The 14182-nt window shown below is 39.9% G+C and overlaps 2 protein-coding genes across 2 annotated transcripts; both read left to right on the forward strand.

Annotated features, from left to right (window-relative positions):
* Nucleotides 1–8130: 8130 nt before the first annotated feature.
* On the forward strand, nucleotides 8131–8657 carry LOC104243645 (uncharacterized). Its single transcript, XM_009798868.1, has 2 exons — nucleotides 8131–8181; nucleotides 8283–8657. The coding sequence occupies exons 1-2, from the start codon at nucleotides 8131–8133 to the stop codon at nucleotides 8655–8657; spliced, it is 426 nt and encodes a 141-aa protein (XP_009797170.1).
* A 90-nt stretch (nucleotides 8658–8747) lies between these two features.
* Nucleotides 8748–13977, forward strand: LOC104243644 (uncharacterized). Its single transcript, XM_009798867.1, has 6 exons — nucleotides 8748–8967; nucleotides 11506–11525; nucleotides 11655–11710; nucleotides 12916–13189; nucleotides 13281–13628; nucleotides 13735–13977. Exons 1-6 carry the CDS (start codon nucleotides 8748–8750, stop codon nucleotides 13975–13977), a joined length of 1161 nt encoding a protein of 386 aa, XP_009797169.1.
* The last annotated feature ends 205 nt before the right edge of the window (nucleotides 13978–14182 follow it).

Genomic DNA, 14182 nt, shown 5'->3' on the forward strand with positions numbered 1-14182 from the left:
TTGAAGATAACAAGGTTTACATTGAAATTTAAAGACAGTAAACTAAAAGAAACATCCAAGTTACACCCTGAAATAACTCGTGATGTAGAAAAGGTGGCAAGACTGGACTATCGGGATTCCCGCCTGACTGGGAACGGAGTAGCCTTCCAATTTTGCAACTTGGCATTGGGCCCAATATACAGCACCTCAGCGGTGCTCGAGCCTTCTCCTGGCTAGACCATGTGGGTTTCATACAACATTTACCTCATGGCTCCACATATGTCCTCAATTTACTCGTCCGTGAAGGCCTCATCTTCTTCTTCTTCGTTGTACTTGGGCCTGACGAATGTTTTGTAGAGATGCGGAACGGGTTGAAGTAAAACCCAACCATTGATCTTTAGTTCATTTGCTCATGTCACATCAGTTTCTGTGGCGCGAAAACCCACACCGGAGAACTTCTTGCTGGCAGGTAAAGTGATAGGTTCTGTGATACCTTGCAATGATGCCCCGAGTCCCTTCCCAAGCTTATAACCATGCTTGATCATTTCAGCAGAGACCATGATGGATGCATTTGACAGAAAAGGCTGAGGACAAGGGCTTCCCTCCTCACATTGATCTACGACCACCACCTCGAAAGCTTGATAAACTATATCCTCGCTACCTTTCCTGGCTTCGAGACATGGGACTGATGGGTCCCGATAAATTAACTACTTGTCTTCTCCATGAACCACAATTTCCTGGTCTTCATGTTTAAATTTCACCATATGGTGGGGAGTGAAAGGTACGGCCCCTGCCGCGTGAATCCAAGGTCTTCCCAAGAGGAAATTATAAGAAGTGTCCATATCTAGGACGTGAAAGGTCACCTCGAAATCCATAGGACCAATAGTCAAAATCAAATCGATCTCACCTATGGTGTCTCTCTTGATGCCATCAAAGGCACACATATAGACATTGTTAGGCCTGATTCTCTCAGTCCCAATCTCCATTCTTTGCAAAGTTGAGAGAGGGCAGATATCAACCCCCGATCCACCATCCACCATGACTTGTTTTACATAGTACCCCTTACACTTAACTGTCAGATGGAGAGCTATATTGTGAGCGGCCCCTTCCGGGGGCAAATCATTCTTGCTAAAGGAAATCTGATTGACTGCGAAGATTCTTTCTGCCATCCTTTCCAGCTGTTCGACAGTGGTTTCAATCGGAACATAAGCTTCATTGAGGGTTTTTATTAACACTTTCTGATGCTCAATTGAGCTTATTTGCAGAGACAACAACGAGACCTGAGTGGGAAACTTTCAGAGTTGGTCAATTATCTTGTAGTCAGCATTTTTCATTTTTCGGAAGAACTCTTCTGCTTCTTCGGCACTAACTGGCTTTTTGATCGGGAAGTGTTTTTGCTTGGCATTGTTCACTTCTCCCACATTAAGGTATTTCTCAGCTGGGTTAGATTCATTTGCATTCCCCAGGACCTCTTTTCCCTTGTAGGTTACTACCGCCTTGTTATAATTCCATGGGAGGGCAGTAGGATCTATCATGGGCTTCTACGGTGCGCGGCCAATAACCACGGGCTCATTCAATCTTGGTGAAATTATTGGCCCCCGTACCACATAGGTCCCTTTAGGCACGTACATCTTAGGTCCCTTGTTTAGCTTGAACCTTTTTGAAGGGCTCAATGCCATTCGTTCTTTCCTGTGACCCCGGAGAACGTAAAGAATGGCATCTTTTGGGGGTACTGCCCCAGTTTTGGTTTCCACTATCTTTTCTATATTTTGAGGGGTGGGTTTACTCTTCTTCTACCCCTTGTCTTGCTTTGCAGTGGCTTTTGGCTTCTTCTCGACATCAGCGATTGCAATGATGGCTTTCAAAGCAGGATCAAACTCCTTATCTTCACAAATCATTCCAATAACCGGCCCGTTATTGTGAGCTGGTAATGGATTGTTGGTCATATTAGAAATTTCTTCATCCTTTAGCACTATCCGTTTTTGCTCTATAAGATTTTCAATAGCCCTTTTCAGAGTCCAACAGTCTTTAGTGTCATGTCCTTCCGTTCTTGAATGGTAAGCACATTGAGTACTAGCTCGGTAGGAGGGAGACTCTAGGTTTTGCCTGGTTTGGGGTATATGTTGCAACAGACCCATTTGGACCAGTTTAGGGAAAGGGCTAGAGTATGACTCACCAATAGGCATGAAGTTTGTTCTTCTGGGTAGCTCCCGAGCATGAGCATTGTATGGGAAACTATTTTGTAGAGGTCGGGGATTATACTAAGCTTGGTGAGGAGGGTTGTTTCTAGGAAATGGAGCTCAGTTTAGTTGAACTGTTGTTGTGGCCGCGGTATGGCTGGGCGTTCATTATTGCGTACGGCTAAGGAGCCATAGTATATGCCACATCTTGATGAGGATAATAATGTTATGGGGTGTTTGGAGGGAAGTAACCTTTGGGTGGACGGGGGTTTCTCAGACTTGAAGTTGCCATCACCACCTCTTCTTTCTTCTTTCTGTTTGCTACACCTCCGGACCTGCTTTGAATTGCTTGGGATGTAGCTCTTATGGCAGATTGGCTCAATATGCGCCCTATTTTTAGACCATTCTCCACCATCTCACCAATCTTAATGGCCTCGACAAACGGTTTCCCCATTGCAGACATCATATTTTGAAAGTAGTCAGCCTCTCGGGCTTGTATAAAGACACTAACCATTCCGTTTCATCCATCGGGGGCTTGACTCTGGCCACTTGCTCACGCCATTTAACAACATATTCTCAGAAACTTTCTGATGACTTCTTCTTGAGATTCGACAGAGAATTCTTGTCGGGAGCTATGTCTATGTTATACTGAAACTGCCTGACAAAATCTCGAGCCAGATCATCCCAAATATGCCAACGAGATATGTCCTGATCCATGTACCACTCAGATGCAATGCCAACTAGACTCTCTCCGAAATAAGCCATTAGGAGCTCTTCTTTTCTGCCTGCCCCTCGTAATTGATTGCAGTACCTCTTGAGATGGGCTATGGGATCCCCGTGCTCGTCATACTTTTCGAACTTTGGGGTCTTGAAACCCATGGGCAAATGTACATGTGGGAACATGCATAGATCAGCGTAGAATACACTCTTTTGTCCACTTAAACCTTGTATATTCTTAAGGCTCTGTTCCATGCTCCTCATTTTCCGTGTAATTTCCTCTTGCTTAGGGTTCTTTGTAGCCTTCTCCTGTCCCGCGGTAAACTCGTACCAGGGTTGTTGAGGGTAAGAATTGGTGATGAATTGGGTAGGTTCTGGTGGAAAAGATGGTACTTGGAAGGTGAAAGATGATGGATCAAAGCTTGTCCTGGGCACAATTGGCTGTACCGCAGCTGATGTTGGTGGTGCGATAAATATGTTCGAGGCCACTCCCGAAACTACCTGGGGGCGAGCCTTAGAAGGTGTTCCGGTGAAGTGAGTTGAGATGGTGGGGTATCCAAGTGGAGTATTTGGGTAACTTATTGGGACATTGGAATTTCCACCTGCTCTTGGAAGTAACTCGGGGAAACCGGGTATGGCACTTGGTGGCTCTCTACCATTGGACCAGGCGTCCCACATTTCAAGCACACGGAGGCACAATGTCCTATACTCTTCAGCTGCCGCTGACTCTGAGGTTGGGATAACCGATAGTGGGCTATCCTCTGGGATGAGAATTGTTGGTGGATGACCTTCTGACGACATTTCTATACTACCCTTAGATCATGTAAAGTATGGGTGTGAAGCTAGGTTACCACAAACCAAACACCTTGAAAACATAACCTATACTCAATAGTAGATAACAAACCAATTAGTTTGAAGCAATTAACACATAGGAAATTGCACATTAGGGTGTGATGCACCTATACAGTTAAATGTGTTTCTACATGTTTTACAAAGATTGCATGTCTCATCCCAGCTTTGTTTATCTCCCCGATCTTCTCTTTTTCTCTCTTTTGCACTCTCATTTTCTCTCTTGTTCTCATTCCCTTTTCCTTCTTTTCTCTCTTTTTTTTGGTTCTTTTTCTTTTGGGTTTTCTCTTTTCCACATTCCTCTTTTATTTAAGTTATTTATAAAAATCATGACCAGATCCGATGAGGATTGCCTACGTATCACGACGCTGCGTGAATTAGATCATCACGTAGTTCAAGGATTAAATGCAACATAAATAAAATATTTTTGGTTTTTCAAACTTTTTATTAAAACAAGATTTCTAATTTTCTCTATTACAAAGACTCGACCCTACATACTTGAGAATTAAAAACTTAAAACAGACTCGAAACCGACTTTAGGGAATGAAAATATAGACTCGAAAAATAAAACACAATCAGGAGTACATCAGTGCCTCTAATCCTGTCCTAGGAACACCAACTGGTCTTGCTGCGGGCCTACGCGCCTTGTCATCCTGGAGGCGATAGAGATCCTCCATTATCCGGCAGACAAGATCATTACTATGGCGAAGAACATGTACTTGGTCATGTCCTCACTCTCATTGCATTTCATCACAATTTAGTCGGCGATTCTTCTAACCCTTTCCCTGATGATGCCCTTTTCTTGCAACAATCGCCCAATCTGCTGAGATCTAGCCTCCAATACCTGAGTGGTAGTATGATTCTGTTCTTGCAAATGTTGTAGGTCTCCCTCTAGCTGTGCCATCAAAGCGTAGCAATGTTCTCTCTCGACTTTGAAGCTCTTGGCTTGTTTGGCCATCTCATTCTCGAGGGTGGTTAGCTTTTTTTTTCAAGTTTGTGACTTCTCTATCGTATTTTCTTTTTAGTTGTCGAACAAACTCTGCGCACCCCTCAGCGTTCTTTGCCAACTATGATCTAGCTCTTGCCAAACTACCTTCGGATATTTCTAGATCATCCCCGTACTCACATATTTTCTTCCTAAGGCCATTGATGAGTTTCTCATCTGCTCGACTTCTTTCTGGATTCTCAGTAGCTATCTTTATCCTTTGGATCTGGGCCCGGAGGACTTCATTTTCTTAGGCTAATTTTTTCTTCTCACCCTCATCTACAACGGCTTGCACATCACTATCGAACTTGAGGTCTCTGATCTGTCCTTCTAACCTGCTTATGGTGGCCCGATATTCATTTTCTTTTGTCAACCACTCCCACTGTTCTTGTGATGCTTCGACAAACTCTTGGAGGTGGGGTCTTTTAGCTGGCCTTCCAAACTCAACTTTCCTATTGTACCAGGCGAGGTAGCCGGGTGAGACTTCACCTTTGGATAGATCACGCACTTAGGTATTTGCTGTCAGATGTTGGCATTCACTCCAAATCTAGCGAACCACTGTTTCGTGAAATTGGCCATCAGAACGGATCTTGACCACATGAAGGCTAAGGTCTTCATCCTTGGGAACTATTTGACATCTCCCTAGCTGTCTCAAAACTCGGTATCGGGCATAAGGCTGGATACTTCTGAGACCCATCAGGAGGAAGTGGGGACCGGTGGTTGGCATGTATATGATTTCATCAACAGGAAGCCAACCCAACGTCCATTCTATTTGATTTGCAGTGACGTAGCGATGGCAAGATATCCATTCTGCGACCCCTTATAGCATGTTGAACCCACCAACCCTTGTATAAAACCCCCTATACAGCTTTCTCCTGTCGACCCATAGTTTATGTACTGAGGACGATGACATAGATGCTCAATCATCCACATTTGTAGCAACAAATTGCACCCTTCAAAAAGTCTCCTCTAGCTTTGCAGGCTGTGAGAGCTCGGAATATTTCTGACACTATCATGGGTGCGAGAGTGCTTTTGGCCTGAGTAAGCAAAGTGTTGATGACCCTAGCTATCCGTACATCAATATTCCCATCTTTCTTGGGAAACACTAGAAGACCCAAAAATATTACCATGAAAGCGAAGCACCTGTGTTCTTCCCATTTTAGTCGATTCCCTTTGCTGCAAATTTTGCTTTATGGATTGTTGAACCCCCCTATGTGTCTGTATCGCTGGTATATGAACTGTGGAGTGGAAAACCCAACTGCCAAATCTGGGTATTGGACCCCCTGCTTATCTAAATTAGCTAAGGGTAATTTAGGGTTTAAAGAGGGGTAAGGGTTGTAGGGTGTTAATTTGGAATGATTTGGAGCGATTAGGGTTCCGACCGGATTTTTCGATCCAAGATTCGAAGAACACCACAGGTATTTTGGAAAAATGGTTAAGGGATTCGTAAAGGGGGGGTAAAGGGGGACCTGGGGTGTTAATTTGGGGAGCTTTGGACCGCCGGAACCATCGTGAGGCGATTTTCGGCGGTGGTTTGCGGTGGAAGCGACGTAGGGATATGAGGCGGCTAGGGTTTCTTATTGGTGAGGGTGAGATACAGAAAAAATGAAATGAATTTTTTGAGTTTGGGGGGGGGTTGACTTAATTCGGACACTTATATCCTAAATGAATGACCAGTTCCTAGCCGTTAGATCCAAAGTGATCAACGACTGAAATTTAAAAGAAGGAAAATGGGATCGTTTGAGGTTAGACTGGGCTGGACCTGGTGTGTTTTAGTTTTGGGCCTAGGTTTTGGATAATTTGGACGGGTTTGGGGCATTTTTGGGATTGGTTTGGTTATTATCCCATTTCCGAAAATCTTTTCTTTTATTCACTTTCTTTTCTTTTCTTTTCTTCTCTTTTTTTTTGATTAAAAAAATCCTAATAATTAAAAATCCTAAACTATCCAAAATGTGAAATTAAACTAATTAACTAATTATAAAAATTATAAACATCACTTAATTCTAAATTAAAAGAAGAAAATCAATAAACTAAAAACTAGGACAAAAATGTAAAAATGAGCTATTTTTGTGATTTTCAAATTTCTATAAAACAAATGATTACTGATTAATTGTAAAAATGTAAAAACAAATACTAAATTTAATGCATGATATTTTTGGTATTTTTCATGATTTAAATAAAAATTGAACATGCACAGAAAAATGCAAATAATTAAGAAAATTCTGGAAAAATTCCTAAAAATGACAAATAATTAACAAAAAAATCTATTTTCTTGGGATTCAGTAGGAGTATTTCATATAGGGCAAAAATCACATGCTCACATCTATGTATGAACTTCGAGATGTTACAGGCTCATTAGACGGCGATAGCTTCAGTTACAAAACCAAAGTCGCGCACTGAGCAGAATTGAACCCGATCCGTCCCGGAAAATTGTTACATCTAAGTTTCAATGATGACAATAGTGAAAATCTAATCACATCTATTTAATTGTAGGAAATCAGGAAGTAACACTACTTCAAGGGGAGTTCAAAGGCAACAATATCAGAATGGAATCGAGATCAAAGGCAACATGAACAATGTTGAATCAAAGGAAGTCAAAGCCATCAAAAAGGAAATAAAATCAATCCAGACACTTTAGTCTCAATCAAAGGATAATGAGGCTGTCTCAACAAGGAAACATATCAAGTGCAGCTGCCAATGAAATGTCAAGCCATACTTCAAGGACTAGAATAGAATTAGAAGATTGATCAATCAAATCGAAGCCAAAAATCACTCCCTAAATTTTGGATAGAAAAGGGAAGGACGTAAATGAATCCATCCCATCTCACGTGCAGGATTCGGAGGCACCCCTTGGGTTAAATCACTGAAAGGATTTTGTGCCTCAATCAAAGATCAATTTGCAACGGCTATTCAATCTCTCCTATAAGAAGACGGGAAACTTCGAGAAGAAGACTCACACAAACTATTTTCTAAGCCTTTCTAGTTCTTAGTACAAACACTATATTATTGAGTCTATAAGTGTCATAAAAGATAGGAAGAGTTAGAACACGAAAGGGAGTTGTGTCAACATTACAAAGATCACTGTTGCTGAATATCGTTGATGGTGAATGTACTAAAACCATCACCTATTGTAATCCTTTATCAAAGATCTAAGAGAACCCTTATGACCCAAGGGAACTAGAGGTAGGTACCACACCAGTACTGAACCAGTATAAAAACTGTTGTGCCTTCTTTACTTTTTTGTTAGTTTATTTCAGTCCTACTGAAATTTATTCACTGTGCAAAACCTAGTCGACTAAACTCACACTTAGTCAACCAAGATTTTAATTGGCTACAATTCATCCCCCTCCCTCTTGTACTTTCAATTGGTATTAGAGCAAGGCTCGTAAACTTTGCTTAACAACTAGTGAGGAAAAGATCATGGGATCAAACATAGTTGTTGTAGCACTATTTCAAGAAGGAACCTCTCAAGTACGACCTCCATACTTCAACGGGCTATAATTTTCTCACTGGAAAGTACGTATGGAAACATACTGTCATATGACATTAAGCTTTGACGCGTGATCAAAAAGGGAAATCTTCCAATTCTGCCAAATAAAGATGAAAATGGTCAAGTCATAGTATTAACTGATCCACTTGACTTAGATGACTACACTAATGAACAATCAGTTGTCATAATAGTGAATGCCAAAGCAAAAAATCTGTTGTATAGTGCTATCAGTGGAGAAGAATATGAAAAGATATCGAGCTGTGAAACTGCTAAGGAAATGTGGGATAAATTAGAGGTCACGCATGAAGGAACCAACAAAGTGAAAGAAATAAGGATCAATCTCCTTGTTCGGGACTATGAATTATTTCAAATGAAGGATAAAGAATCAGTAGAGGGAATGTTTTCAAGATTCAGGAAAATCCTTCGAGATTTAAAGTCATTTGGTAGACCAATATAAAGTGGAGAACAGGTCAGAAAAATTCTAAGAAGTCTTCCCACTATTTGGCAACCCAAAAGTATTGCTCTAGAATGTCAGGATCTTGACAAGATGTCCCATGATGAACTTAGAGGTAATCTAATTGCCTTTGAGAAAACTCACTTGGACAGGCAAATTCAACAAGAAAATAAGAAAATAGTTGCATTCAAAGCAACTGTGGCTGAACCAGAAAATGAAGAGGAAGAGGAAGGAGGAGAACAAGATGAAAACATAGCCATGCTCTCTCAAGTTATAACAAGCATGATGAGGAAAAACAGAAACAGTAGGAGAGGTAAATCTAACTTCAGAAAAGGAAGGATGAATAATGATTTTAAGCACGTGATTTTTGCCCTATGAGAGAATTACTCCCAAAAAATTTAAAATAAATAATTTTTCTTTGTGTGCAATTTTGAGAATTTTCGTGGCATTTTTGATAATTATTTGTATTTGTCCATGCATGTTTATTTGTTAAATTAATAAAAAATACAAATGTCGCATTTGCATTTAGGATTTAATTCTACAATTAGGAGCAATTAAGTTTGTTTTACAAGAACAAAAAATCATAAAAATAATGTACGTTGCATTTTTAGCATTTAATGTCCAAATTGTGTGATTTTATCGTAATTGCTATTTAATTGTGTGTTAATTGTTATTGAGAGTTAATTTGCACTTTTATAAATTAATTTAGTTCTATAGGATAATTTAGGATTTTTAGAATTTAGTTTTAGTTTAAGAAAAATAAAAGAAGAAAAAAAGAAGCATTGGAAATAAGAAGAAAATCGGATTGGGCCACCTTTTAATTTAAATCAACCAGGCCCAAACCAAATTAGCTCCTACCGGGTCGACCCGACCCGGTCCTCCCCATAACCCCAAGCAAACCCCCCTTCTTCCATTTTCATTTTTCATTATTTGAAGAAACCCTAACCTAAAAAAACCCTAAAACTACCCGCCCCCCTCTCCTCTTCTTCTTCCCCAAACACCTCCTGCTCCAAGCTCCACCTCCCATGGCTGCCCGCCCCCTCTCCCTTCGTCTTTAACAGCCAGCAAACCACCCCCTCATCGTCGACCAACCACTCCAACCCTCAACCAAACGAACTAGTCCATCGCCATTAAAACGACCCAAGTCGACCCCCGTCCGCCATTGACGAGCAGCAGCGCTGATGCATCGACCCCCAGCTTCACCTGCTGCTTCTTCTTCTTCATCTCACGCTGCTGCTTCGACGTCCAGCAGCAACCAAGCGACCACCATCGCTTCTGCTACGTCTAGCCATGAACACCACCCAAACCCGCCATTGCTTCTGTTACATCCTTCAGTCGATCACCCAAGTCGATGAACCACCATGACGACCAGCAGTTCGTCTCGTCGACCAAACAGTCCCGTCACCACCAAATCTCCATCTCCAACTCCAGCGAACCCTAGAGAAGCAGCCGTCCGAGGTTCGTCGCGGTTCTGTTGATAGCCGTTCTTGGTCGCGGTTTTTGTTGATTGCTTTATTACTGTTCAATCAGCTTTTCATTGCTATATTCACTCAAGCTTGATTATGAGCATAATTATTAAAGGTCCCCACCGGATCCTCCCTTCATCTCACGTCGAGGTCGTTGGCAGTCTTAGTTCGAGTTTTTCGTTTCCATTCGAGTTCGTCGTTGTTCATTTCCGGTTAGTTAGTTTAAGTTTCATTTCTGTCCGTATTTTGTTTGATATTCTCGGATCTGAAATCAGTATATGTTTGATTCATTTCTTGATTATTTCTTCAGTTTGTTTTATGTTCTTGTTTAGTTTAATCATGTTGTTAGATTTAATTTAAAGATCAATTGATTATTGAGTTTAGTGATTTGAATCTACTTGTTGGTTATGTTCAATTTGTTACTGTTATTGAATCTGAAAGTATGTTTGTTGTTAAAAATATTGTTCAGTCAAAAATATTAAGTTTCTAGCCTAGATTTGTTGATGAAATTTGATTAGGTGAATTGGTTATAGCTGATGGAGTAGAATGGTAAATTGCAGTATTTTCAGGGGTAAAATGATAATTTCAGTAATTTCAGAGGGGTAAAATAGATAATTATTTATTTTGAGTGCTCTGTCCACTAAGCTAATAATATTAAAATAAGGTATTAAAATAATATAGTGGGGGACAAGACATGTTAGTGGGGAATAATACATTTGTTTAATAAAAGTGGGGGACAAGACATGTAGTAGTGGGATTACGGGGCTCAAGAAGATGGGACCTCTTCTTTATTGTTTAATTGTTTAAAGTGGTCTGTTTTTGGACATAAATAAGGGGAGTTTTGGGCAGAATTGGGAGAGGACTTTTAAAATCTTGGGGTTAGACACAAAGAAAAAAAAAAGGTTTTCCTGAATGTTAAAGAAAAGAATTCCGAAAATATTGAAAGGGGATAGGAGATTGGGGAGAGAATAGAGGAATTTTCTGAACATTAAGAGAGATTTGAGGATTTTTTTGGAACAGAAAAAACATTCTGGAAATCTAAAGAGAGAGTAGTATACACCCGATATACACTCTGAATACACGGGTTATACGGAGTCAAAATTTAAGGGTTAAACATTAACTGGTCTTTCAATCTAAAAAAGGTTCACTTTATTTCTGCCCGTTGATTGTTGTTGGTATTTCTGGATTTTCATTTGGTTTGTTCCTTGATTTTGGATGGTTATTTGCTACTACTTCACTGGTTATTGCTGGATTTTTGTTTTTGCTTGATTTTAAAATCTGTCACTGGTTTCTCGTTGCTGGTTGTTACTGGTTACGGGGTGTTGCTGTTGTTGTATGCTACTGCATTTTTGCTGATCTTTCTCTTCTTTTGCTTCCAATATCAGGTACACAAATTGATACACTGGTTCTTGTAGAATGGAACTGAAGCATAAATATGAAATGAAGAGTTGAAGTTCTAAATTTATCTTAGTTATATTCTGAATTTTAGTTGTATATGTACATTATTTAACTTCCTCTAATTAAAATCATGTAGTTGTTTGATATATATAATGAAACATCTGACAGTAGCTTAGTGGACGAACTGTCTAAGTATGCTAGTTAAAAAGACTAATGGTGTAGTAGCTCTGTTCAGTTAGTTCGTTATGGTTTGATGATTATCATGTCTCAAAAAGCATATTAGCTGATTTAGACTATTCTTAAACATTCAACAGTTAGCTCATTAAACAAATAGCCCGTTTCGGAATTTGTAGGAATATTGTTTAGCTAGATACTACTGGTTAATTTCAGCATATAAATGGTTTAGGATTAAAATTAGATTGCTAAGTTCTTTAATTTGGCAAACTGTGAGCATGTGTAGTATGATGTAACTAGGTAGTAACATGTGAGTGAGATGGCCCGAGTCCAGTTTTGTACCATACACGTTGGGCCTGGGCCCGCATTGGCAACGAACTGCCATGCTTGCATCACTTTCAGATTTTATGAATCATATTCGGAACCCAACTATAACAACTCGTAAGCATTTAAATAAATTAGGACCTTTTCTCTTTCATTTTTAGAGACAAATCTAATAGAAAAAATGTAGGCACTTTAGGATTATCCTTTTAAAATAAATGAGATGAGCCTCGCCCAATAAAACGCACAAGTTGCGGGGCCCTCAATAATTGGTTAATAATTGTATAGACTTCGGGATCGGTCGTTTAGCAAATTTCACGGCCTTACCCAAAATAATGATACGCTAGTCGCTTTAGGCGCGCCTTTAACAATTTACTTTCTTAAACTCGGGTGCACATTTATGTGACCCAAATCCAAATCTCAACAGAGTCGAAATGTGTCGATAACCACGGGTACATTGATGTGACATGGTTCGAGATACGTTTTTCACAATGTTGTATTCTCTGTTAAAATAATAATAATAATAAAAGCGATGAAGAGTTTAAAGTTTGCACATAAGTTCATAATTGTATAAAATCAGATAATCAAGCCGAAAATGACAGTTGAGCGACCGTGCTAGAACCACGGAACTCGGGAATGCCTAACACCTTCTCCCGGGTTAACAGAATTTCTTATTCGGATTTCTGGTGCGCAGACTGTTAAACAGAGTCATTCTTTTCCTCGATTCGGGGTTCAACCGGTGACTTGGGACACCATAAATCTCCCAAGTGGCGACTCTGAAATAAATAAATAAATCCCGTTTCGATTGTCCTTTAATTGGGAAAAACTCCCTTCTGCGCCCCTTTTCGGCGGCGCGGGCGAAAAAGAAGGTGTGACAATGATAATGATAAAAATGATGGAAGGTGCTATGAATGTGGGAAACATGGACACATTCAAGCTGAATGCCCCGAACTGAAGAAGAAACTCAGCAGGAACTTTGAAAAGAAAAAGTCTTTCGGAGCCTGGAGCGATGAAGAGAAATCTGACCATAAAGATATTGCAAATATGTGTTTCGTGGCCATAAAAAAAGACAACAATGAGGACTCAGGTGAACTTGGGCTCATGGTAGACGAAGGAAAGGATGAGGAGGAAGACTCAGGTGAACTTGGTCTTATGGCAGACGAAGGAACTAGTAAGGTACGTCTTCCTCATGTCCTAATTGTTATGAACTTCAACAATTTATTGATATTGCTCTTGCAGAAATTGAGAGAGTTCTAAATGAACTCAGAAAAATCAAAAGGGAAAAAAAGACTTTGCCTTGAAGTTGGAAGTCTGTGAAATTGAGCGTGATATGCTTCAAGATGAAGTTAATAAACTTCAACTTCAACTGAATGGATTGCGAAAATCCTCCAGTCATAGTTCTGTCAAATCAAATCAGAGTCTTCACACATCTTTGATTAGAACTAGAAATTCTACTGTGTGCTTCTATAGCAAAAATGGCCATAACACTAACCAATGCAAGAATAGAATCAGAGAAGAAAGAGTCTTTGAAAATCCTAATAATCCTTCCCACTTCTATTGCAGAAAACTTGGGCACACTTCTAACCGTTGCATGTTCAAGGACAACAGGAGATGGGTTTGGTGACCTAAATCTTCTAGTCAAGCTAATAATCATAAATCTAACCATTCACGACCCAAGCAGGCTTGGGTAGCTCAAAACAAGTAATCTTTGTTTTTGGCAGGAACATCGCAAGAAGAATCGAAAAGGAAAATGGTATCTTGACAGCGCGTGTTCCATACATATGATTGGTGACAAACAGTTATTCAAAACAGTCACCAAACTAGATGGAGAAATAGTTACCTTTGGAGATAAATCAAAAGGAAACGTAATTGGAGTTGGAAAGGTTCCTCTCAGCTCAACATGTGATGTAGATGAAGTATACCTGGTTGATGAACTTGGTTACAATCTTCTCAGTATCAGTTAACTATGTGACAATGACTATGAGGTTCATTTTAAGAAACATGGTTGATTAAGAGAAGACGAATCATTTTCAACGTGAGAAAGGATACTATATTTCCACTATCAGAAGTGACCACGGAGGAGAGTTTAAAACAGGACATTTGAAAACTTCTGCAATGATCAAGAAATTTCTCATAACTTCTTTTCGCCAAGATCACCTCAATAGAATG

This window comes from Nicotiana sylvestris, chromosome 6 (genome assembly GCF_000393655.2).
Source record: "Nicotiana sylvestris chromosome 6, ASM39365v2, whole genome shotgun sequence".
NCBI classification, from domain to species: domain Eukaryota; kingdom Viridiplantae; phylum Streptophyta; class Magnoliopsida; order Solanales; family Solanaceae; genus Nicotiana; species Nicotiana sylvestris.